Source organism: Myotis daubentonii, chromosome 10, assembly GCF_963259705.1.
Source record: "Myotis daubentonii chromosome 10, mMyoDau2.1, whole genome shotgun sequence".
NCBI lineage: Eukaryota > Metazoa > Chordata > Mammalia > Chiroptera > Vespertilionidae > Myotis > Myotis daubentonii.
The window spans coordinates 47486116-47512478 of record NC_081849.1 but is presented as its reverse complement, the minus strand read 5'-3'; the positions used below and the strand labels follow the sequence as shown (position 1 = coordinate 47512478).

At 40.4% G+C, this 26363-nt stretch overlaps 1 protein-coding gene across 10 annotated transcripts; it reads left to right on the top strand.

The window, feature by feature from the left end:
- The first annotated feature begins 546 nt into the window (after nucleotides 1-546).
- FAM133B (family with sequence similarity 133 member B) lies at nucleotides 547-25513 on the top strand. Of its 10 annotated transcripts, none has more exons than XR_009454738.1 (12): nucleotides 547-778; nucleotides 3111-3211; nucleotides 6592-6689; nucleotides 8487-8565; nucleotides 9204-9278; nucleotides 9916-9948; nucleotides 10274-10423; nucleotides 10781-10873; nucleotides 12556-12606; nucleotides 18352-18474; nucleotides 19725-19817; nucleotides 21531-21582. XR_009454738.1 is itself a non-coding variant. In XM_059712300.1 (12 exons), the coding sequence occupies exons 1-12, from the start codon at nucleotides 562-564 to the stop codon at nucleotides 23808-23810; spliced, it is 1038 nt and encodes a 345-aa protein (XP_059568283.1). In that variant the 5' UTR covers nucleotides 547-561; the 3' UTR covers nucleotides 23811-25513. The 10 variants fall into 10 exon arrangements, 8 of the variants coding, with proteins under 8 accessions (XP_059568283.1, XP_059568281.1, XP_059568286.1 ...); XM_059712300.1 differs by lacking the exon at nucleotides 18352-18474 and adding an exon at nucleotides 23724-25513 and having other exon boundaries at nucleotides 10361-10423; nucleotides 21531-21578; XM_059712298.1 differs by lacking the exon at nucleotides 18352-18474 and adding an exon at nucleotides 23724-25513 and having other exon boundaries at nucleotides 21531-21578.
- The last annotated feature ends 850 nt before the right edge of the window (nucleotides 25514-26363 follow it).

Below are 26363 nucleotides of genomic sequence, written 5' to 3'. Positions count from 1 at the left end.
TCAACTATATTATTAAATTTGGATAAAGACCCCCAGTTCCGCTTTAATGTTAAAGATGCCATTTGAGTTAAAATCTTTGAATGCTCTTCAGGGTGAAAATCCCTCCCCCAGTCAATTAGTATGATTGTCACTATTTAAAACTTTGCCCTTCATCAATGCTCATGTTACTCCCTTGTTCAAAAGCTTTGCCTGCAGAATAAATTAAAATGTCTTCAATCAAGGCCCTCGGCCTCCAGCTCCAATGTACCTTTCCAACCTTGTTTCCCACAGACGTGGTCTGTGCTGCCACATCATCTTTCCTTTCACTCAGGCCATTCCCTCTGTTTGGAATGTCCTTCCCAATCAGACCCTCCGTAGGAATTCTGCCCACCTTCATATGTTACCTGTAATGCCACTTCTCAACTCTCCTTCACCCCTCCAAAGCCATTGTGAGTTTATAAGGAAAGCACATGCTTTCAAGTGTCTCACACCTGCATTGGACAATGCAATGCCAAACGGAGGTGAGTTGTCTTGGTGAAGGCTGCTGCGCTCTCTGTCCCCGGTGGGTGGTGAAGAACTGGAATGGGTGCCCGCCGGCGCTGGCCTCTCCTCCGCGCCGACAGGTGGCGCTGTGGCCAGACGCGGCCGTACGGTCCGCGCGGCGCCGCTCTCTGGGCGGGGTGGGGCATCGACCGAAGGTCCCGTGAGCGCCCGCTTCGGCCGCTCGGCTGGCCTGGTCTCTCTCGGCGTCTCACGGTTCGCTCAGCCCAGCACCATGGGGAAGCGGGACAACCGGGTGGTGAGTATCTGGCGGGAAGAACAATGGGGCGACGTGGGGCCCGCGGCCGAAGAGCGGGATCCCTCAGCTTTCCCGGCCGGGCCTGAGGGTCGGTTGTGGCGCTGGGACCTGGAGACCCAGCCTCCCTCACCCGCAGCCCCCACGCTGGTTCGGGACGCGCGTGCGCCGAGCTCGCTGTTGCCGCCTTCGGGGGCCCCCCTCCCTCTTCCCTCTCCCCTCTCGCCCCCTACTTTGCTCCACTACCCTCAGCCACGCCGCAGCCTTTCCAGTGCTCCCTGGCTCCCTGTCTGCCGTACTGGGGCCAGCAGTGCCCCTCCCCCCCCTTATTTTTAGAGCTGCAAGAGCTCAGGGAGACCGGTTCTCTCCGATAAGTCCGAGGTTCGTGGAGGCGCGGGGGCTCGCGCCCCACCTCTGCGCCCCTCTCGTGCGCACCCAGGTGGGATGGAGGCGCGGGGGCCTCCTACGCGGTCCCTGCGCCCCGGTTCTGGCGCAGGCGCGCTCCCGTTTGCAAAACCCGGGTCGAGGCATGTGGCTGGGGGTCCGCCTCGCCCAGCGCTGCCTGGCACCTAGGAGGCCCCGGGAAGGACTGAATGGCGTGAAAATAGCTGGCTTTGGAGTCGGCTGGGAGTGTTGACTGTTTGGGATATCGGTTTTGGTCCCTCGGGAGCTGGGTGACGCAATATCAGCTGCCTCTCTCTGAGCCTCAGTTTCCTCTTCTGTAACACATCGGTGATAACCCTCAACCTATCGCTGAGACCACGGAAGGGAGGACGGCCAGGCAAGTGCTTGGCATGGAAGTTGTTATTCTAGGAGGTGAGATAAAAAGAGGTACATAAATAGTAGGGTAGGAAATGACATCTGGTGGAGGCTCGAGGCTCCGAGGGCATTCAAAAGGGTAGGTGCTCTTGGCAGGTGGGGATGGGAAGAAGGCATTCTAGATGGCTGCTCGGTTGCTTGGCTTGGAAAACCCAGGTTATGCCGCCGATCGGATGGGCCGTGAACACAGAAGATGAGCAGTAAACGTGGGTGGCAGCCTTACAGTTCCTAGGCTTGCCTACGCCGGGGTTTTGACCACTGAGCACCAAAATAAAAAGATAGATGCAAATGAAAGCGAATGTACTAAATTGAATGGACTCGCTTTTTCTCAACGATTATTTCCTTTGCACCGTTGTTTTTTGGGGGACGGGGGGGTGCTGAATGATCTTTGCTTTTGTGAAATGATGACATTTTCCATCTTCAGAACGTTTGTTTTAATTTTATGTAGTCTTCATAAGTCAAGGTGTCTTAGAAACAACCCTAGTGAACGTTGAGTACAAGGTGGAAGCGTGTTCTTTTCTCCCGCTTCCCTGGATCTCCAGGAGTGGAAGCAGTGTCTGCTGGACCATCCTTCAGGCTTGGGGTGTTGAGTGTTTGGGCTCTGTGATGTGCGTGGGCCTTGAATGTTTAGTGTGTATCAGGCCTTGGGTCCGGGTTCATACGGAGGCCTGGGATGTTTTGTTTTACTCGGGATATGTGTTGGTTGGTACAAAGCATTCCTTTAAAGCATTTGGAAAGTGTTCACAGGCGAGCTTCACTTACCGCAGGGCATTTTGATAACTCTGGGCTCTGCTTGTTTCTCTGCATGGTGTCTTGGCACAGAGTGTTCTGGTGACATTTGGTTTGCACTTCAAAGGTTGTTGGTATGTGAAAACATGAAAAGACACGGTTTGTCAAATTCAGTGTTCCATTGTAATGGAGGAGGCAATGGAACTGTTTAAATTGGGACCAAAGCTTGGATCATCTGATACTTAGCCCAGTAATAATAATTCTTGAATTTGAATAACAAAATGAGAAGGAATTCTTACCATTTGCAACAGCATGGATGGACCTGGAGAGCATTATGCTAAGCGAAATAAGCCAGTCAGAGAAAGATAAATATCACTTGATCTCACTCATTTGTGGGATATAATGAACAATATAAACTGATGAACAAAAACAGATCCAGAGACAGAAGCATTGATCAGACCATCAAACCTCAGAGGAGAGGTAGGGGAGGGTGGGGGTAAGGGGGAGAGATCAACCAAAGGACTTGTATGCAGGCATATAAGCCTAACCAATGGACACAGACACCAGGGGGGTGAGGACATGAGTGGGGGGGTAGGGGGCCATGGGGGGATAAGGACACAGATGTAATACCTTAATAAAGAGGAAAAAAAGAAGAAAAAACAAAATGAAAATATTGGCATTTTTCTTCTTACATTGATAAAATTATAGTTTTAAAGATGACACAATTGCTTTTTAAAAAACCATTAAATTTCAGTGGAAAAAATTTTTAATGGATTATATTTTACAGCAGTTTTAGGTTCACAGCAAGATGGAGCAGAAAGTAGAGTTCCATATACTCCCTGTGCCAACATGTACACAGCCTCCCCCATTATCAACATCCTGCTCCAGGTACATTTGTTAAAATTGATGAACCGACATTGACACACCATTTTTACCCAAAGTCCATAGCTACATCAGGGTTGACTTTGATATTGAGCATTCTTTTATTTTTTAATATATTTTATTGATTTTTTTACAGAGAGGAAGGGAGAGGGGATAGAGAGTTAGAAACATCGATGAGAGAGAAACATCGACCAACTGCCTCCTGCACACCCCCCACTGGCACTGTGCCTGCAACCAAAGTACATGCCCTTGACCGGAATCCAATCTGGGACCTTTCAGTCCACAGGCCGATGCTCTATCCACTGAGCCAAACCGGTTAGGGCGATATTGAGCATTCTTGAACAGAGTGTGTATGTATGTGTTTTAATTGAACATTTTAATTCTCGAGATTTATAAAGGGCCCTTAAATTCATGATGGTCAGTCACTGTTTGTGCCCATTGTTTTCCAGAAGTTTCCTTCATGGGTTTTTGTGTGTTTTTTCTGTTACTTTGTTCTAAGTAGATGTCTCCTCTAGATAAAAATAGGTAACTAAAGTAACAAATGCAGTTCTGCACATTTTGTCCTTAGTTTTACTGCATGCTCTTTCTAACCTGCCCACTTAAATTCCTATGAGCCCAGTTTGCCATCCTGAGTTTCAAAAACAGATTTTTTTTCTTTTACCAAAACTCATGCAGCAGTTTGGAGTCACAACCCTAATATATAAAAAGCCACGGGCCGTCAGGACTGAAACAACTGGACAGACGACCAAACAGCAGGCTGCGTGGGGCAACCAGACCGGCAGGGGGGTTAGTGAGGAACAACCAAACGACTGAACAGCAGGCTGCATGGGGCGACCAGGCCGGCGGGGAGGCCGGGGGCGGGGGGCAATTGGGGGTGATCATGCCAGCAGGGGGTGCAGTTGGGGGTGACCAGGTTGGCATGGGAGGGCAGTAAGGGGTGACCAGGCCGGCATGGGGGGCAGTTAGGGGCAGGCAGGCAGGCAGGTGAGCTGTTAGGAGCCAGTGGTCCAGGATTGTGAGAGGGATGTCCAACTGCTGGTTTAGGCCCGATCCCCGGGATTGAGCCTAAACCGGCAGTCGGACATCCCCCAAGGGGTCCCAAATTGGAGAGGGTGCAGGCTGGGCTGAAAGGACCCCCCCCACACGAATTTTGTGCACCGGGCCTCTAGTCTATAATAATAAAAAAAATGTAATATGCAAATTAGACCAGACAGCTGAAAGACCTTCCAGACGAAGCCAGGGGTGCGAGGGCAGAGCCCCTGGCATGAATTTTGTGCATTGAGCCTCTAGTTCTTATCCTGTCTAATAAAAGAGAAACATGATAATTAGCCATACGTCCGCTACCCTTCCCATTGGCTAATCAGGGTGATATGCAAATTAACTGCAGCCAAGATGGCGGCCGGCAGCCAGGCAACTTGAAGCTGACATGAGGCTTGCTTGCTTCAGTGACGGAGGAAACCAACATTCCCAGCCTGCCTTGCTGGCCTCTGAGTTTGCAGTTTGAAACATTGTTACAAATATAGAAGCTAAACAAAACCCCAGAAACCTGCTTTCAGCCAGCCGGGATCTCAGAGCTGGAGTCGATACAGTGTTTCGATTATAGAACCCAAACAAACCAGATACCTGCTTTCAGCAGCAGAGGCCTCAGAGCTGGAGCCAGAGCTAAAGCTGGCCCAGAATAAAAAAAAAAAAAAGAAAAAAAAGGAGCAGTTGGGAGCTTCAGTCACCCGCCAGCCTGAAAACAGCCTCTGCCCCTCACCCAGACTGGCCAGGCACCCCAGTGGGGACCCCCACCCTGAAGGGTGTGTGACCAGCTGCAAACAGCTATCATCCCCTCACCCAGGCTGGCCAGGCACCCCAGTGGGGACCCCCACCCTGATCCAGGACACCCTTCAGGGCAAACTAGCCGGCCCCCACCCGTGTACCAGGCCTCTATCCTATATAGTAAAAGGGTAATATGCCTCCTAGCACCAGGATCAGCGGAGCTGCGAGGCCTCCCGGCACCAGGATCAGCGTGACAGGGGGCAGTGCCCAAACTCCTTGATCGCCCTGCGGCTCTGTGTGTGACAGGGGGCGGGGCCACAACCTCCCTATCCGCTCTGCTCTGTTCGTGACAGGGGAAGGTGCCCCAACCCCCTGATCAGCCCTGCTCTGTGCCTGATGGGGGGAGCTCCCCAACCCCCAGATCGCCCTGCGGCTCTGTGTGTGACAGGGTGCGGCGCCCCAAACCCCCCCACACACACACACTGGCCCTGCTCTGTGTGTGACGGGGTAGAGCCATAACCTCCCCATCGGCCCTGCCCTGAGTGTGACAGTGGCAGTGCCCCAATCCCCTGATCTGCCCTACCCTGAGCATGACTGAGGGTGGCATCGCAACCTCCCGATCCGCCCTGCTCTGTGCATGACAGGGGGCGGCGCCCCAACTCCCCAATCAGCCCTGCTCTGAGCCCGACCAGGGGCTGCACCTAGGGATTGGGCCTGCCCTCTGCCACCCTGGAGCAGGCCTAAGCAGCAGGTCATTATCTCCCGAGGGGTCCCAGACTGCGAGAGGGCACAGGCTGGGCTGAGGGACCCCCCTCCCACCCCTCCAGTGCACAAATTTTTGTGCACCGGGCCTCTAGTATATTAGTAAAAGCATTTAAAGCAATTGAGTGATAGTGAGATGTGTCAAGAAATCACAGTTTCTTTATTTTAACTAGTGCCTAACCACCCACCCCCTTCATGTTAGTATTCTTTTTCACACTGAAGTATAACAAGTGAAAAAGCTTTACCTTTGTAAAACAGTTACCTTTTTTTGTTTTAAAAGTCTTTCTCGTGCTTAGTAAAAGTATTGTTTAAAGATTAAGAGCACAAACTGAGAAAGACAAATATCACATGATCTCACTTATTTGTAGAATCTAATGAACAAATGAATTGACCAACAAATATGACCTGAAGCATGGAGGCATGGAACAGACTGACATACCTCGATGTGGAGTTGGGGAAACGAGAAGAGATAAACCAAAGAACCTATATACTAGCAAATACCATTTGCTTTGATACCGTTAATCCTTGCCTTAAACAAGAAACAGAATACTAGCCCTGCTGCTGTGGCTCAGGTGGTTGAGTGTCGTCCCATCAACTGAAAGGTTGCTTGATGGATTCCCTATCAGGGCACATACCTGAGTTGCAGGCTCAATTCCCAGTAGGGGGAATGTACGAGACTGCCAATTGGTGTTTCTCACATAGTTGTTTTCCTCTCTCTCCCTCTCTCCCTTCCCCTCCCCCTCCCTCTCTCCCTCTCCCTCTTCCTCTAAAATCAATAAAAACATTTTTTAAAAAATTAAGTGAGCTTTTGTATTTTTAATCGTTATTTTAATGAAGTAAATTTTTGTTCTTTCCTCAAGGCCTATATGAACCCAATAGCAATGGCCAGATCAAGGGGTCCAGTCCAGTCTTCAGGGCCAACAATCCAAGATTATCTGAATCGACCAAGGCCTACATGGTATTTGTGAAATAATTTACCTATTTATGAAATGTTCATATATGTTTAAGCGGTTATTGTTATAACTTTTATTGATTGCCAAGCAACTGCCAGATACGTAATTTTGAAGTAATATTTGATATGTGTTTTTTAAATGTATGAAACACATGCATGAGTGTAAAGCAAACATTTGAGAACCCACCACCCAAAATAGCTAACACACTACCAGATAATCTTTTCACACCACTCTCTTCCCTATTCCTGAAAAATGAACTTAAACCTTGCAGTGTTCTTTTTAAAATGATAAATTTGAGTAATCTCATCCTTCATTGATGTGTAACTAGGTGTTAGGATAATGTTAGGCCTTGTTTCTAGTTTTATCTGCTGGCTTTTCCCATTGTAAGATTTTTGCTTTAAATTGATGTTTTTTGCCCTGGTTGAGTGGCACTAATCTTTTGTAAATAACGTTCATAGCACTGGCCTTACTATTTTTAGTGTCTTCCTTATTATTAAATATCATACTCTTGAGGTGACACATGACAAGCTTGAGAGTTGTCAGTTTAGACTCCTAAGTGCCTCTGGAAGCTAGGCAACTGTAGTTGAAAGTTGTGCTTACATATATAAGGGAATCCTTCCTTTGACTTAAATAGGAAGTAAGCATGTCCGTCTCTTACAGAATTCATGAGTGCTATTATTGACTATTGCAGCATACCAGAAAACAAATGATCCCCAAACAAAATATATTTTGTCTTTAAAATTGGGGGGAAAGAATGAATTTAAAGAGGATTGTGCTCCATCAAGTATAACGTGTGTCAGAGGTCCCCAAGGAAACTCCAAGGTCGAGTAATTCGCTAGGACTCACAGATAGTTGTACTTGTGGGTAGGATTTATTGCAGTGAGGATACCAGCCACAGTCAGAGGGAAAAGGCACGGGGGTGGAGTCTGAGGGAGACGGTGCAGGCTTCCAACGCTTCCTCTCTTGTGCAGTTACAGGACGTGTGTGAATTCCCGTAGCAAGAGTTGTGATAACACATGTGAGATGTTCCCAACCAAGGGAGGTCATGGGGAGTCTGTGTGCCCAGGGTTTTAGTTGAGAACTGGCCAGCCTCTGCCTATCAGGTGCCAAAACTCCAGACTCCCAGAAGGAATGCAGGTGTTCAGCCTAAACTATAAAGTTTGTACAAACGGGCACAGTAAACCACTCTTACCAGGGAATGGTAAGGACCCACCTAAAATCCAAGTTCCTAGACACCAGCCAGAGCCAGTTGTGTAAGCAGGCCTTTCTACAAATAATCAGTCAGGTGTGCTGTGCTCTCTCTTCTGCACATGTTGAGGTACATTATAAGATGGGTGATTTACTAATAGAAGGTAATGTTTCAGTCAAATAGACCTTAGCTCACTCTAATGCTGAAACTACAATAGCTTTGTGACACTAGGCAGATTTCTAAGCTGCCCCAGATTGTAGCTACAGTAATTTAATTCATCTTGAAGTAAAAGAATACTTTTTCTCACAGGATTGTTGTGAGGATTGAAGGAACATATATTTAAAACAGTGCCTGTAACGTGTAGTACTCAAATGTCTTCTGTATTAAACTTTTATAATCCATGTTTAGAAAAGGAGTGATTAGTGTTATCTGTTAGGCTTTATTATGATAATTGATTCACAAGGATGTGAACACAAATTCGAAGTGCATCAACACTGGAATGGAGGTTTATAAGTTAGGATACTAAGGTAACTTTATGAAATTTTGTTTTATTTATAAGCATCCATCCCTAATTTGAATTGCTTAAAAACATTTTTATATTCTATTTTTTAAGGGAAGAAGTGAAAGAACAACTAGAAAAGAAAAAGAAAGGCTCCAAGGCATTGGCTGAATTTGAAGAAAAAATGAATGAGGTTTGTACCTTTAAAAAAAAAATAGGCTAATGTTGTAAGAAGAATGAAATAATTTTTTAATAAATGAAGGGTTTTGGCCTACCTCTTTAGGTTAAGGGGGCTCTGTATTTCATAGGTGTTTTTGTTTTATTGAGTACAGGTTTGTGTATAAATGTATGACCATTAAGAAAGAGAGGAAAATCATCTTACAGTAATTTAAATCATCTTGAAGTTTTCTAAATGTTAGGTTCTGCCCCTTCTCTCCCTCATCCACATCTTATCCTGAGATTTCCATGGAGATATTTGCTTGCTTTGATTACAAACACGTATCAGCATTTCAGCCACACTATAGATTAATTTAATTTTTACTGTTTGGGGAAAAAAATCTAACCATCTTTGTTAGAAAAAAAAATCCTAGCCTCGATAATACCTAGTCTCAATATACAGTGGAGAATTCCCATCTCTTAATGTCCTCTTTAAAAACAACTGGCAAAGGCTTGTTTGGTGTTAGAATAGAGGATTCTGTCACCTGGAGTATCTTTTGTAATTAGAGGCTGGATGGGTGAGAGGATTGAGAAAGGAAACAGTGGCTGTCTTACATATTAGATGTATTGTAAGGGGATAGATGCCCTCTGATGGTGTTTATAACCTTTTTGCAGAACTGGAAGAAAGAACTAGAAAAACACAGGGAGAAATTATTAAGTGGAAGTGAGAGCTCATCCAAAAAAAGACAGGTAAGACCATGTTTACTGCTATCCTTAATTTCACAGTTGGGTTTCCATAATACTGCTATGTACCATTATTAATAGACTAGAGCAGTGATGGCGAACCTATGACACATGTGTCAGAGGTGACATGCAAACTCATTTTTTTGGTTGATTTTTCTTTGTTAAATGGCATTTAAATATATAAAATAAATATCAAAAATATAAATCTTTGTTTTACTATGGTTGCAAATATCAAAAAATTTCTATATGTGACATGGCACCAGAGTTAAGTTAGGGTTTTTCAAAATGCTGACACTCCGAACTCAAAAGGTTCGCCATCACTGGACTAGAGGCCCAGTGCACAAATTCGTGCACACTGAAAGGAAATTCATTAGAAGAAATATTTTAGAGACCAGGAAGGGATTGCGGGAGGTCTCCAGAGCATATCCTGCCCATCTTACCCAGTCCCAATCGGCTGGACCCCAGCAGTAAGCTAACCTACTGGTTGGAGCGTCTGCCCCCTGGTGGTCAGTGCACATCATAGTGAGTGGTCGACTGAACGGTTGACCCCATTGGACACTTAGCATATTAGGCTTTTATATTTATAGATACATTTGAAAATTCACATTAGCTTATTTAGGCTTGTACTTTTGTTTTCTTATAGAGAAAGAAAAAAGAAAAGAAGAAATCTGGTAGGGTGAGCAAAACTTTTCCATTTTTCTAAATACTATAATTAAAAGCCTACGAAAAAAGTAAGAATAATTTATATAGGCTGTATGCTAACTCTAGATGAGTCAAAAAGCCTGGAGGTCTTTTGATTGTTATGGGTGGTTTTGTTCTATTTCTGATATAAAAGACAGGTGCCAACCTCCTTATAACCTAGTAACTCCTGTATTGCTATTAAAGAGGGGAAATTGACCACCATTGCTATATGTGTTACTTTGTTGAGCCTTCTCTGTGAGGAAATTTGACATTTTAATACTTAAGTCTTATGAAGATGGCATCTGTTTTTCTGACACTAGGTTGATTTAGTTAAGTATTTGAGAGACTTAGTAAAAGAAAAAGATTCCTGCATCTCACAAGCTTTAATTGTTTTGTGCTTGGTCAAGTATTCATCTTCTTCTTCATCAAGCTCTGATTCTTCCAGCAGTTCTTCAGATTCTGAAGATGAGGTAAGGTTTGCCCTATGATGATCCATGAAATATCTGAAATTTATTTAATGACAAAGGAAACACATTATGAAATGTCAGTTAAAAATGTTTACTTACAGGTTTTATTATCTCTGAGAGCACTGATGTAAATATTGATGTATATGTTTTATATATTTTGAATTTGTCTTGTTCATTTAAAAATATGAGTAGAAGAAATGGATTTGAAAAATGTAAAATGGTATAATATTAAGTAAAGCATATCTTTAAAGCTGATCCTTTCATTAACTTTTGTATATTGATAAAGATGTAATATTACTAAAATACATCTATTATATTTTTAAAACAGAAAGCAAATATTTCTAAAAATGTTTTATATAGGATAAGAAACAAGGAAAAAGGAAAAAGAAAAAGAAGAACCGTTCACATAAATCTTCTGAAAGCTCCATGTCAGAGACTGAATCAGACAGTAAGGTAAAATTACTTAAATTAGTACCATGTTGGACAGTGAAGACATGTAATTAGGTTTTTCTTTTAGTTCTTCCTATCTTAAATTGCTCTCAGTTTAAAATTGAGATGTTCTGTGCCACTTAATACCTTACATATGGCATTTAATTGTTCTCTAAATATTTTCATACATATGTTTCTCTCTCAACACATCCATGATAGCTTTATGATAAGCCTGGCGGGCATTATTTTTCCCATCTATAATAATAAAAGGTAATATACTAATTAGACCTGATGAAGCCGAGACTGCAAGGGAAGCCCTGGTCCTGGGTGCCTGCCAGTGGCCAGAGGGAAGCCGGTACTGGCAGCCAGGGGAAAGAAGGCCTATTCTTGCATAAATTTCGTGCATAGGGCCTCTAGTTTTCATGAAAAGTCAAAGTTGAGCCCAGCTGACATGGCTCAATTGATTGAGCATCGTCCCAGGCACCAAGAAGTTGCTGAGTCGATTCCCACTCAGGGCACATGCCTGGGTTTCGGGCTCGATCCCCAATAGGGGGGGCGTGTGGGAGGCAGCTGGTCTATCATCGATGTTTTATCTCTTCCTCTCCCTCTCCCTCTCTCTCAAAAAAAAAAAATCAATGAGAAAAGCTTTAAAAAAAAGTCATTGTTCAGAGAAAAAAATGTCTTGCTTAAATTTATACAGGTAGTATTAGAACTTGAATATGTGTTCTATTATCTGGTCTAGTGTCTTTTCTACTGAACCTAAGTCTGCTCTGTACTAACCAGAATTGTCTAACAAATATGCTCTCAAACATTAGTGGTCATAAGAAAAACGTGCCTGTGGCAATAAAAATGTAGTTTCCTGGGCCTCATTTTCAGAGTCTGAGTAAATCTGATTAGTCTTAAAAGTCTACATTTTAACAGATGTCCTCTGTGATGCTGATACAGGGGTATCCATGGACCACATTGGACAGTGTCCCAGGCTCCCAGGAGAAGCAGCAACTGTTTTGTTTTGTGGCAGATAGCTACTTCCCTAGTGATATTTCTTCTGACAAATGCCTGGTGTCTAATAAGTATTCAGCAAATGTTGGGTTTTTTTCCTCTGTCTTCTAAAGCAAAAGAGCCAGACTAATGATATTGATAGCTAACATGTATTAAATGCCTAGTACATGTTATTCATAGTTCTAAGCTCTTGACATGTTAACTCAATTCTCTCAACAACTCTATGAAGCAGATATTTGTTATCCCACTTTATGGATAAGAAAGGCTCAGGGAGGTTATTAATAACTGGAACTGAGGGATTCAAAAGCAAAAATTCTTACCTCCCCTCCTTATAAGGAGAACAGGGAAATCAAATTGGGAAATGTCTGAGCACACAGTGAATTAGAACACCTGTGCATAAGACCACCTCAGGCAAAATTAGGCAATGACGTAAAGTCTTATAGTAAAATACACCATGTGGTTTGCACAGACAGTATGTCATTTTTGGTGTACATAGATTTGATACACGGACAGATACATGAAGAAGCCTATTTCTTTACAATCACATATATACACAACACATTTCTTCTATATTTTTAAAATAAAATTCTGGTATTGAAGTAAACTTTTTTCAGTTATAGAACCAATCACCTTTTTGGTATTTTTATCTTTATGCTATTATGCTGTATCTTTTACATTTAAAATTGATAAAATATTTGTTTGTTTAGGATAGTTTAAAAAAGAAAAAGAAGTCAAAGGATGCAAGTGAGAAAGAAAAGGTAATTATAATTTTACATTGCCTTAAGTAATCTATCATACAATACTTCATTTAAAGGAATAAACAATGTGTTCCCCTTTTTAACTTGAGATTTTTTTTTGGCTTTTATGGCATTTCATACTGATTTAAGGAAATTATTTGTTGGTTTCATTATTGATTAGAAGATAGAAAAGTATTCCTGAAGAAAGCTTGAATTTGTGTAGATTAATGGATTATCTCAGATTACAAATTTTAAGTAATGGAGATTAAACATTTCCTTTGTTCCTTCAAGTCATTTTAAAAGAGGACCTTTAATTAAAGAACATGGACTTCTATTTCAAATTGAATATACCATAGATAAGTTTTGAAAAAGAATTTTACTACTGTAAGTAGATATTTTATCTTCACTTGTGATTTAACTATAATTAGTTATGAATTTATCCCTATCCATGTTTCTGATTTACATTTTAAAATCTTGTTCTGATTATTAAAAACTAGAGGCCCGGTGCATGAAATTTGTGCACTTAGCAGGGTAGTGGGGGTCCCCTCAGCCCAGCCTGTGTCCTCTTGCAGTCTTAGAGCCCTTGGGGGATGTCCGACTGACGGTTTAGGCCCACTTCCCCTCGGACATCCTTAGCACTGCTGTGGAGGCGGAAGAGGCTCTTGCCATCGCCACTGCGCTTGCCAGCCGTGAGCCTAGCTCCTGGCTGAGTGGTGCTCCCCCTGTGGGATTGGGCTGAAACTGGCTCCCCCAAGGAGTCTTGGATTGCGAGAGGGCTCAGGCCAGGTCGAGGGACCCCACGGTGCACAATTGGGGCTGGGGAGAGATGCGGGAGGGCTCCAGGGCATGTCCAGCCCATCTTGCTTAGTCTTGATCAGCTGGACTCCAGCAGCAAGCTAACCTACTGGTTGGAGTGTTAGCCCCCTGGTGGTCAGTACACATCATAGTGACTGGTCAACTGGTTGACTGCCTGCCCCCTGGTGGTCATTGCATGTCATAGCAAGTGGTTGAGAAGCCTTAGCATATCATTAGCATATTACGCTTTGATTGGTTGAATGGCCGACCGGTCGACCAGACACTTAGCATATTAGGCTTTTATTATCTAGGACTAGAGGCCCGGTGCACGAAATTTGTGCACTGGGGGGGTGGGGGTTCCTTCAGCCCAGCCTGCCCCTCTCACAGTCCGGGAGCCCTCAGTGGATGTCCTACTGATGGCCACAGTCTGGCAGCAGAGGCTTGGAGCAGGCATTCTGTGTGTGTGTGTGTGTGTGTGTGTGTGTGTGTGTGTGTGTGTGTCCACTGGGGGTCTGCCCCCAGCCACATTGGAGGCTCAGAGCAGGCACTGTGTGTGTGTGTGTGTGTGTGTGTATGTGCGTGCTGGGGGCCTGCCCCCGGCCACATCATGGAGGCTTGGAGCAGGAGCCCCTCTGTGTTAATCTCTCAGGCTCCTGGCCTCCACTGCATGTTGTACTCTCCCTTGAGCTATGGCCAGGATGGAGGTGCTGCTTGCAAGCTGGGCTTTTCTGCTCCAGGATCGCCATGGTGACGGGGGAGCAGGCCCAGGTGGGGGCTGCCCACAGGCCGGGCTTTCCCACTTCTAGGTCTCTATGGCGACCGGGGAGCAGGCCCAGCTGGGGGCTGCCCGCAGGCCGGGCTTTCCTGCTCCCTGTTCAGGCGCAGCTGGGGGCTGCCTACAGGCCGCACTTTTCTACTTACCGATGGCCGGATCACCACAGTGACCCAGGGCCCAGCAGCACTTTCCTGCTCTTCAGTAGTCATAGGGTCCCAGCTGGGGGCGGGGCTTAGCAGTGGGGGGCTAGGCGGCACGGGGCTCCCGGCTGGGGGCTCAGGTGGCACATAGGGGTCCCGGCTGGGGGCGGGGGCTTATGCTCTGCTGCCCAGGGCTGCACATGGGGCCCGGATGGCAGCTCGCGCTGTCCCGCCCTGCCTGGTGCACGGGTGGGGGTTGGCTGGTTTGCCCTGAAGGGTGTTCCGGATCAGGGTGGGGGTCCTGCTTGGGTGCCTGCCCAGTCTGGATGATGGGCTGATGGCTGTTTTTAGGCTTCCCGCACCCCCTTTAGGGTGGGAGTCCCCACTGGGGTGCCTGGCCAGTCTGGATGAGGGGCTGAGGGCCGTTTTCAGGCTGGCGGGTGACTGAAGCTCCCAGCCTCTCCTTTTTTTCTTTTTCTTTTTTTTTATTGTGGGATTTATTTACTTTCTATGGCTGTCACTGGAGCTGAGAGCTGGCTTTAGCTCTGAGGCTGGCTCCAGCTTGAGGCCTCAGCTGCTGAAAGCAGATATCTGGGCTTTGTTTAGCTTCTATAATTGAAACTCTGTTGCCATCACTGCTGCTCTAAGCTCTGAGCCCGCTGCGGGCTGAAAGCAGCTATCTGGAGCTTGTTTAGCTTCTATAATTGCAACATTGTTGCATCCGGAGTTCAGAGCTGGGCTGCTGCAGGCTGGGAACCTTGGCTTCCTCCGTCACTGGAGCAAGTAAGCCTCCTGTTCGCTTCAGCTGCCTGGCTGCCGGCCACCATCATGGTTGGCAGTTAATTTGCATATCCTGCTGATTAGCCAGTGGGAAGCATTTGGGGGTATGGTCAATTTGCATGTTTCTCTTTATTATATAGGATAAAGCCTAAGGAAAGCAATTACTAAATGAAAGAAAACTGTGAACGAGTGTCACTGTATTTTACTGTGTTTTTATATAATTTTTAAAAATTGAGGTGAAATTCACATAATTTTCTATTACTCATCTTAAAATTACAGTTTGATGGTGCTTAGTGTATGTACAATGCTGTACAACATCTACCTCACTCTAGTTTTAAAACTTCTTCATCACCCCTTTGAAAAGAACCTATAAAGTAGAATATTATAAGCAAAAGCAACATAACCACATAACCTCTAATCTGCTTCCTATGTCTTTGGATTTGCATATTCTGGATATATCATAAAAGCAGTTATACAATATGTAACCTTTCCTGTCTGACTTCTTTCCTTTCGTGTAATATTTTTGAGGTTCATCTAAGTGGTAGCAAGTATATCAGTACTTTGTTCCTATGGATTAATAACATTCCATTGTATGTATATACCACAATATATTTATCCATTCATCTATTAGTAGATATTTGAATTGTTTCTACCTTTTGGCTAAGATGAATAATGCTGCTGTGAACATATGTATACAAGTTTCTGTGTGGCCATAATGTTTTCATTGATCTTGGGTATATACCTAGGAGTGCTTTCATATCAATTTGCAAATAAAAATTTACTAAGATACTAAAAGAAGAAACTTGTGGCCAAGTTGGGTTAATTATAAGAATTCAAAGGTAAGAAGTGTATTAATATAATTTGTAATGTAACTGGCCAAAAGAAACCATATGGTTAATAGTGATTCAACATTGATTTCTCATTTTAAAAACCATTATAGAATAAGTGATTACTTTCGTGTTTTAAAAAATGTATATGTCCTATGTGGGGTATAAAACAAAAAGCAGCAAACACACGAAACAAACCCATAGATACAGACAACAGACTGATAGTTACCAGAGGGGAAAAAAGTACCAGACACTTTCTCCTTCTTTAGAGGCAGCTATTTCTGAATTAGTATGCATCCTTCCTTCCACATTTATACACTTTGGTTACATATATTCATAAATAGTGTAGAGTATTTTTTATTTTCAAAATGGTATCATTGTGTTTCCTTCTGAAACTTGTATTTTTCACTCAACATTGCTGTTGACATTTATCCTTGTTGATACTCTCAAGTTTGTTGCTTTTGCTTAAAGTATTCCATTCTTTTAATTTGCCACAGTTTATTGCTCCATTCTGATTGTGGACATCTAGATTGTTTTCATTTTTCAGTAATGCAAACAGTGCTTCAGTGGCTATTTTTGTATCCATTTTTCTTTTTCCACAAGTTATTGTTAATATTCTGATACATACTTGGGACTAGGATTTCTCAGTGCTAGGATGTACACACATTTAACTTGTCTACCTTTTGCTCACCAAAGTGCTTATTACTAATTTGCATTCCTGCTAGTAGCATATGATAGTATTTTTGTTCCATACATACTTGTCAACACTGGGAGGCTTTCCTTTTTGTCAGTTTGATGCGTATAAATCAGCACTTTTCAACCAGTGTGCTGCAGGAATTTTTAAAATGCAATACCTGACTATTTAGTCAGGGGCACTTTTTTCCCTTAGATTGTCGAATGAAAAAATGACAACAGTCAACACAACAATAGCTGTCCAGTGTGAATGAATAAAAATTGTACCTATCTTTTTGTCAGATTGGCAAAAAGTATATTTTTTGTGTGCGCAGAATTTTATTAATTAGCTTGTGTGTACCATGAGATGAAAAAGGTTGAAAATTACTGGTATGGAAGGTTGAGCCTTTTCATTTGCTTATTAGCCATTCAAATTTCATTTTCTGTGAGTTATGAATTGCCTGTTTAGTCTTTGCCCATTTTTGTTGTTGTTGTTGTTGTTGTTGGGTTGTTTTTGATCTTTCTGATTCATAAGAGTTAAATATTTTTGGATACTATTACTCTTTTATACACATAATTATCTTTTACGTCTCAATCTTGTTTAGGTTTTCTGTTGTAATGTAAGGGATAGGTTGTAATTTTAAATCATATATATATCAATCATTGTTTTTAGCCCCATATTTAGTTTAAATTGTTGTGAACGTACAATGTGATGTCCAATTAGAAAACATAATGGAAGAATTGAACAGGACTTATTTGAAGAAAACTATAAATCTGTTCTGAGATGCAGATGAAGATTTAATAAATGTTCCTGGGTGTGACATTTCCTACTATATGTTAAAACATTTTAAATGCTTTGATTAAAACAGTGTAGTATGGTACCAGAAAAGAAAAAGAAAAAATGGAATAGTATAGAGTTCAGGTTAAAATTTTTAAGTGTTTGTGGAATTTAATATATGATAAAGATGGGTTTTCTTGGGACAAAATGACTTGCCATTTGGGAAATATAAAGCTGGGCACTCATTAAGGCCAAATAAATTTCAGATAAGTCAGTTTTAAATTATGAAAATATTATTGGAGAAAGACATGATGAATATAATATTGGGATAGGGAAAGACTGTGCCTCAAAAAACTTGTAACCGCCGAAACCGGTTTGGCTCAGTGGATAGAGCGTCGGCCTGCGGACTGAAGGGTCCCAGGTTCGATTCCGGTCAAGGGCATGTACCTGGGTTGCGGGCACATCCCCAGTAGATGTGCAGGAGGCAGCTGATCGATGTTTCTCTCTCATCAATGTTTCTGGCTCTCTGTCTCTCTCTCTTCCTCTCTGTAAAAAATCAATAAAATATATTTTTAAAAAAAACAAAAACTTGTAACCATATAATTCTAATTCTCAGTGGCAAAAAAGATCACAAAAAAATAAACCATGAACAAAGTTTAAATATAATGAACAGACTTAAGAAAAAGTAATAATACATCATTCAGACACTTAGTGACCTTCGGTATTAAAGAACACTTCACAAACAAAAATTGGTAAAATATATGTTTAGTAATTCTAAAAGTAAATATGACATGTAATCCAACAATCTGACATTAATATGATAAAAGAGGCTTTATGGTAAAGTGTGACTCAAAACATGAAATAAACAATGTGGGGGTATGGGAGATTGAGAAAATCATTTGGGTGAAGGCTACTTTGGTCTTTGCCTTAGTCATTATTGTTAGATCAAGATTTTACATTTAAGTACCCTTCACTGTATTTCAACTTTGTTTTTAATAGCAAAGAACCCATATGGCTGCCCTCCAGAAGGAGATTGGTTAAGTAAATTGTGGCATATACTTTCAGTGAATGTCAAAGGCTGCCATAAATGACGATGTAGTTGGCATGGAAAGATACTATTGGGTGAGAAGAGCGGGTTCCAAACAGCAAGTATTTGTGTAAACTTGTAAATATACACATAGGAGGATGTTTACAAAAATCCTAATGGTTTAGGTAGTGGGATTTAGTTGAATTTTCTTACAATGAGCATTTATTATTTCTACCAAAATAATAAACCTGTTAATCACCTGTAATCTAATACATAAGATCATCACTGTTAGTTTATTTTCTACATGAATTTTTTGTTTATATCTTCAAAATTGGGTTCATGCTACATAAAGTTTTATATTATTTTTATAATTTTTTAATTAAGATTAGGGGTGAGCATTTTTCATTGTGTGGTTCTGTTGTTTTTGTTGTTAGAAACTACTTGAGACATACAGAAAAGGTATATGGAAAAATAATAAAATGGTAACCAGCATGTCCACTTTGAAGCTTTAGTAAATCCTAACACTTTTCATTTCTTAAAATATATATTTAAGTCCTGAGTTCTCCTCCACTCTGAGACCCTCTCCTTCCCCAGCTATGCATTTTTTCAACATTAAAAATATTTAGAGCCCTGACCGGTTTGGCTCAGTGGATAGAGCGTCGGCCTGCGGTCTCAAGGGTCCCAGGTTCGATTCCAGTCAAGGGCATGTACCTTGGCTGCGGGCACATCCCCAGTAGGGAGTGTGCAGGAGGCAGCTGATCGATGTTTCTCGCTCATTGATGTTTCTAACTCTCTATCCCTCTCCCTTCCTCTCCGTAAAAAATCAATGAAATATATTTTTTAAAAAAATATTTAGAGACAAAGATTTTTTTTAATGTGAATTTAATACTTAATGCACTAAAGGAATTACTGTGTACAGATCCTTGTAGATCATTGCAAATAATTACCCATTGATTTTTCCTCTCTACAGCACTGTCTGGATCAGGCCGGTCTGATAAAACTTTGGGTAGAAACAAAGGAATTAGAATACAAGGGACCCAAATCTTGCACCGTCTATATAGTTCCTTATGACTTTGTAAAACTCTGTCGTCTATAGTTAAAGAAAATAAGGAGGATGTTATATCTAAGTGGATATATAGTTATTTCTTTTTAGGTTTTTAATAAAAGCATTACTTCATTGGATTTAAAGACTGATTCCTGGTCACTTTTAGACATCTCTAAAATGAAAATGGATTATCATTTTATGATAATCGGAAGAAATGTTACTAGAACTTAGAAATAAAATTTTCATGGAATAGTAATATGTCTTTTAGAGTCAAGGTCCATGTATTTTTTTGTTTACTAGGACATTAAGGGACTCAGCAAAAAGAGAAAGATGTATCCTGAAGATAAACCTTTATCATCTGAGTCTTTGTCAGAGTCAGATTATATTGAGGAGGTAAGTATATGATCAAATCTATTTTCTTCACTATAAAATGTCTAGTTATTTGATTTGATTTAATATTAACTGAAAAACAAAATACTTCATAAGTATTTAATTTACTTTTCTAGTTTGATGTACCATGAAAAAGAAGAAGAAGTTGTTCCATTTCAGAATAAGTTTTGCATTTTTCCATAAGATAATTATATTACTATTATTTTTACAATTAACCATATTCTCAGATTCCTTTCCAATCTGAGATATGTATGTTATTTTTATTCTTCTAATCTTTTATTTTCATTATGCTATATTTTTAATTACATGAAAGATGCTGTATGGTGTAAAGCAGATTGAAACCTGGCATTTCCTTGTTTTTGTTGGATCTGCTATTTAGGGAGTAGAAAGGTAATGAGGTGGAGCAGAAATGTTTGCCTGATCTCAGTTTTTCTGTCTATAAATTAAAGGAATAGGATGAGGTCATCTATACAGTCGTTTTCAGCTCTAATATCCCTGTCTTAAATTTTGTGCTCTCTTAGAATTATAGTCCATTTTTAGTTTTAGGTCTGTAAGTTATCTTCCTAAAAGTATTTCTCAGAATTGGCTTTCTCGTTTGTAAAATAGGGCCTATTGCTCTCATTTTATAGCAGTATTTTGTAATGCTTTTCTGAAATGAAATTTGTAGCTTTTACATAAATGTATATTTATATATATAAAACCTACACATTTTTACATTACTGTCCCCTAACAGAAATAGAAGAAATACAAGAAAATAGTAATCCATAGTGTTTATTAAATTACATTTCAATATGTAGATGGTTGAGTGTTTCTGAAAACCCTGTACAAAGTACTTTGTGTTCACAGTGCAGTAAATTTAACTTCTCTGTTATAAATAGGTTCATTACATGAGTGTCTAGCAGGCTATTCGGCAGTCCTGTTAGGGCTGTCCTGGACATTGTGTGACAGCATCATCTGTGTTGGCCTGGTTAAATGTAGATGCAACACAGCTGCCTCCATTCCCGTCGTTGTTATGACAAGATAACAAACAATAACAATTTTCCTGAGTGCTCTCTAGAGCACTTACCTTAATACATAAAATACATTACATTTGGATGTAACGTTAAATACATGCAAGCTTTAGCAACTTGGAATTTTATCTGTATTCAGTGTACCATACTTTAAAAGATTAAAATAAAATATTAATGGAGTGATAATTCTTACTTTAAAGGATTTTGATTAATTGGTTTATACTGCATACATTATGTGTATGGCTATTATTTATTGAACACCATAGAGTTAGAGAAATCCCCACTTTATTATAGGCACTTCCCTTGAGGGTGGATATAATTTCCATTTTACAGATGATGACATTGAGGGTAATACATGGCAGAGGTAGGATTCAGAGCTTGGTCTGTTTTATTTATTTCAGTGCTCATATTTTTTATCCATTGCACCTCACTGTTGTTTTTAGGTGCTGAAAGGGAATATAAAAGAAGCCCTTTAGAGATTTGAGATCTTAATTTCCCCCTCTTTAAAAAATGTTTTTTATTTAATCCTCATTGTGATCTAATGGGTTTGAGGTTAAACAAGGCATTTAAGATATCATTTGGTTGTCAAATGTTTTTGACATACACATTTTAAAGATGCAAGGTATATTAGGGAATGAAAAAGAAATGCCATGAGTACAAGTTACATATTTGTCTTCTTTTCTCCACAAAAACTTAAACTTTTTAGGTACGGGCAAAAAAGAAGAAAAGCAGTGAAGACAGAGAAAAAACAACAGCAAGTATCACTTACGTTTTTACATGACAACAGTATAGCTGTTTTTATTTAATATAAATTGAGTCATGGGTAAAGCATGATTGTATTTACTAGGACCAAATAAATATTTATTGTGGTGTTCAGCAGCTTCACTTAATGGGTTGGAGAAAATTAAGTTGGTTCAGGGAAAGGAAAGAAAACCCTCATGCCAAGCATGTTCTGTTTCTATTTTAGTATTTTGTTATAAATGTAAGCTCAAACTTTTGTTTGACTTTCTGAAGGTGTAGTATGAAATATGATATTAAGGTATGGTGATTCCCTCTATCTGCAATAGAAGTTACTTCCAGATCAACCAACCCTGGTAATAACAGAAAAGGCCTCTCTAAGCACAAACTGCAGTGAGTAATAAGCTGGAATACGACAACATAAATGATTCAGTAATAAAGATTATTCTTGTGATCGTTTCTAAAGCCAGCTCTGCTGTTACGCAGATTGAGAAGTAGGAAAGGAGAAAGGAGGAGGAGGAGGAGAATAAGGAAAACAGAAGCAGTAATCAAATGAGAAGTCGACCCACCTAGAGAAAGTGAATACAGATATCAAAGAGAAATGTGGACCCTGTCAGCAAAGTAATCTGGGGCACTCAGTATACTAAGTGTGGACCTTGGCCTTTAAAGGCATTTTTTTAGGGAGAGGTGAAATAAAAATGAGAACAACATCATTTGTAGATTTGAGGGTAACTCCCATAATTTCCCTAGCTCTTAAGGTGGGGGTCCTTCTCTGATAAGAAGGTTCATTTGGTAATGTGTGATTCAGAATTAACATTCTGGTGTATAGACTGATGTTCCAACCAACTGAGCCACCTGACCAAGGCCAAAACTTACTTTTTTAAAAGCCCAAACACAAGATTTTGGACTCTTTGTCCCTGTATACATGGCTTGTAATGAAAAGAATGATGAAAGTTAGCTTAGGTCCACAAAGTGTTAGAGGTCTGTGAGAGAGAAGGGAGGATTATGGAAAGTTTAATAGATAAGGAAATGAGTGGGAAGCTTTGCTTTTACTATGCTTCTTTGTCTCTCCTCTTGCTTTTTATTTTCTTCTCCTGAAACAAATAGTCTATCATTTGATGCCATCTTTCCAGTATCTGTTCCTAAAAGTTCTGCTTTCTCTTCTGTATCTGAAGCAGTCAGTCATGAAAATCTGAGTTCAGCAAAATTCTAATTCCCTCTATCCAATGACAATTTGACTGCTTTTACAAGGCTTCAGTGGCATTTTCCTCAAACAGTCAAGCATCTGTCTTAGTAAGCTAAATAAGACTTTTCAACTCATGTGCTGGGGGGTGGGAGTGGCCAGGGAGAGGTCAATGGGGGAAAAAGGAGACATATGTAATACTTGAATCAATAAAGAATTTTTAAAAAAAGACTTCTCAACTATCCATCAATATTTTGTACCAGTTAGTTAACTTAATTCAAGTGCTCTCAGTCTAAGCCAGTGATGGCGAACCTTTTGAGCTCAACATGTCAGCATTTTGAAAAACCCTAACTTGACTCTGGTGCCGTGTCACATATAGAAATTTTTTGGTATTTGCAACCATAGTAAAACAAAGATTTATATTTTTGATATTTATTTTATATATTTAAATGCCATTTAACAAAGAAAATCAACCAAAAAAATGAGTTCGTGTGTCACCTCTGACACGCGTGTCATAGGTTCTCCATCACTGGTCTAAGCAGTACATAATATTTGTTTCTATTTACTTAAAAAGGGCAGATTTAATAGATATGTGCTTTGAAAACTATGATTTTGCAAAAACCATTATTTTGCTGTGGTGTAGGGATTTCTTTGCAGTAACTACAATTACTTTACCTTTAGAAAGTAAATAAATGAAATAAAGCAATTGGTACCATGTTATTTTCTATGGGAAATTTTGATTAAATCTACATTAATGTGCTAATGATTTAAAAGTTTTTCCTTATCCTTTTGGAAATCGCCAAGCACTCTTCATCATGATATTGGTTATTGAGACTTTTCAAGAAATGTTTTGAGTAGCTTACTTGATTGTGTGGATTGTTGAAATAACTGTACATTAGCTCAGAAGTACCATGGTAAAGTTGTTTTTAATTTGCATATTTTCATGTAGAAATGTCTAACATGAAACTATCTCTACAGGAAAAGACAAAAAAGAAAAAGAAGCATAAGAAACACAGTAAGAAAAAGAAAAAGAAGGCTGCTAGTTCAAGTCCTGACTCACCGTGAAAGGCAAAATCAGGATTCCCTTATAAAGAAAGTGCAATGTCTGAGGAGATCTCAACTGTGAAAATAATGACATATTTCCTAAAATGCATGACCTTTGTTGTTTCTAGAATTATTCCTGGATTGTTAGGTAGCCACTCACATGCCGCTGTGTGAAAGGGCCATAAGAGTTGCCTGCTCCTTGAACATCTGTCTTTGTTCTCTTCCATTGCTTAATAACTCTGGGAGATAATACACTGCAGTTGTACTAGTGGTTGATATTTGGGAATAAAGTTAATATTTTTGACTAGAAGTATCTAATGATAAACAACAGACATTGAGTCTGGATACATCATTAAGGTATAAACAGAAATGACCAGATGACTCTAGTTAATGTTTTTGAAGTAGGGATTACATTGATATTTTAAAATCCTTACTCTGTAGATAAGTGTATTTTAATGTTTTCCCCTTGTATACTTTTATTTACTGGGGGAAGGAGCTTTTAAGGGTGGGGGGTGGTTTGCTATTTCTTTAACTAGCAGAATAGCGTGCCTTTTATCCTCACACATCCTATTTTTGCGGACACAGTAGCCATGCTTCATGAGGAGGACAGAGCTGGGTATGGCAGTCTTGCGCTTTACTGAGCTTAGTAACATCCTTGGTCTGTCATATGCTGCTTTGAGTGAATCAGAGAAGCAGCCTTTTGCAGCACGAGAAAGCCCCAGAAGCTCTGGAATATACCTCCACTTCAATAATACTGAATGATTTTTATTATTAGAATGTATTGTAACATTTGGATTAATTTTGACTACACTTGGGCTTTGGGAAGGAGTCATTTCCAATACACACTGGTACTTTTTGAACTTGATAGCTAAAGATTCTAAAATGCATGTTTTATACTGTTAAGTTTTAACCAGTCAGGAATATTTTATGTAACCAGTGATAGCTATTTTTTGTATGAATTTTGGTTAGGCTGTAAAGTTTAGCTTTTATTAACTTTTTATTCTTGCTATCTTTAATTCCTTACTGCATTTAATGGCATTCTTGCCAAAATATTAGCATGTGAAAAGCAGAGTTTAGATTTGGTTTGGTTGGTTTTGTTTGTAACAGCTTCATATTGAAGCTGAGACTTACCATATACAAGTTGAGTGGCAGGCCTGGTAATGCTGTGTCTTGTTACATAAAGCTCTTGCCAGAATCTTAGTAAATATAATGTTTTAAAAGTTTGTCTTTGTATATTCATAAAAAATATGACAAGTTAAACTTAAGCGAGAATTACATTATTGCTCTTTCTGTGTCATTTTACTAAGATTTTGTGCCTCGTAACTCCTGCTGAATTGTTTACTAGTTATGTTAAAAGGAACTGATAAAGTCATTTTCACTTTACATTTTTATATAATCGGGTAATATGAAATATAATTTGATGTATAATTTTGCCTGTGTGCTAATTACAGTGGTATATGCACAAAACATTTTGGCATGACAAGAGGCTGAATAAATAGCTATTTTACTTAAAAATAGCCTTGTTCTATCAGCTTCCTTTGAGTCACAAGTAAAGTTAAAATGATTAAGAAACACTACTAGGTGTTAAGTGGTAGGAGGATAAGACATATCTCTAAGTTTTTAGCTGAAAAAAACAACATGTTCCTTGGTTAGTTTCCTTAAAGTTTAGGCGTAAAGCTTCATACTGTTACCTAATAAAAGATATCTATATGCTCTTGAGTATACAGCAAGTTTGAGGGATATTTTGTACCCAAAAGGAAGTTTCTCAGAATTGTTCATGAAAATGCTAAAAGATAAGTTTATCGAGTTGTTTGATGATCAGTTTTACTATGAACTTAAAGGTGTACCTTTGCAGACTGGTCCAGTATATGATGATTTTGCTCCACTAGAGGCAACTGTCTGTTTTATTAGACTGGGGAAGAAAGTGATACGGCAAAATTGTACTCTTTCCAGACTGTTGACTGTCTGGGAGATAACCTTTTGCATTGTTTCTCTTTGATAACCTTAACAGTCTCCTAATAAGGTATGGGGAGAAAATTTGACTGGTGATGTTATGGTGCAAGTCAACAGCTCTTTCTTCTTCCCTCCACCAACCACCCCTTTTCAGCACAAGGCATGTCACTCAGATAATTATGCCAAGGTAACTGAGACAAAATTGATGAGTGTCTGGACAGAAAAATTGAATTTATACCAGTGCTGCTTTTTTAGTTGTTTTAGAGTCGTTTGGTTGCCCTTAATATATTTAGGTGTTTTAAATACCACAAGAGTGTCCTGAATTTATTTTATCTAGAATATGGGTTCATATTCTATCAGTCAAGATGTGCTAAAGGCCCTGACCGGTTTGGCTCAGTGGATAGAGCGTCCGCCTGCGGACTGAAGGGTCCCGGGTTCGATTCCGGTCAAGGGCATGTACCTTGGTTGCGGGCACATCCCCAGTGGGGAGTGTGCAGGAGGCAGCTGATCGATGTTTCTCTCTCATCGATGTTTCTAACTCTCTATCCCTCTCCCTTCCTCTCTGTAAGAAATCAATAAAACATATTTAAAAAAAAAAAAAAAAAAGATGTGCTAAAGCCT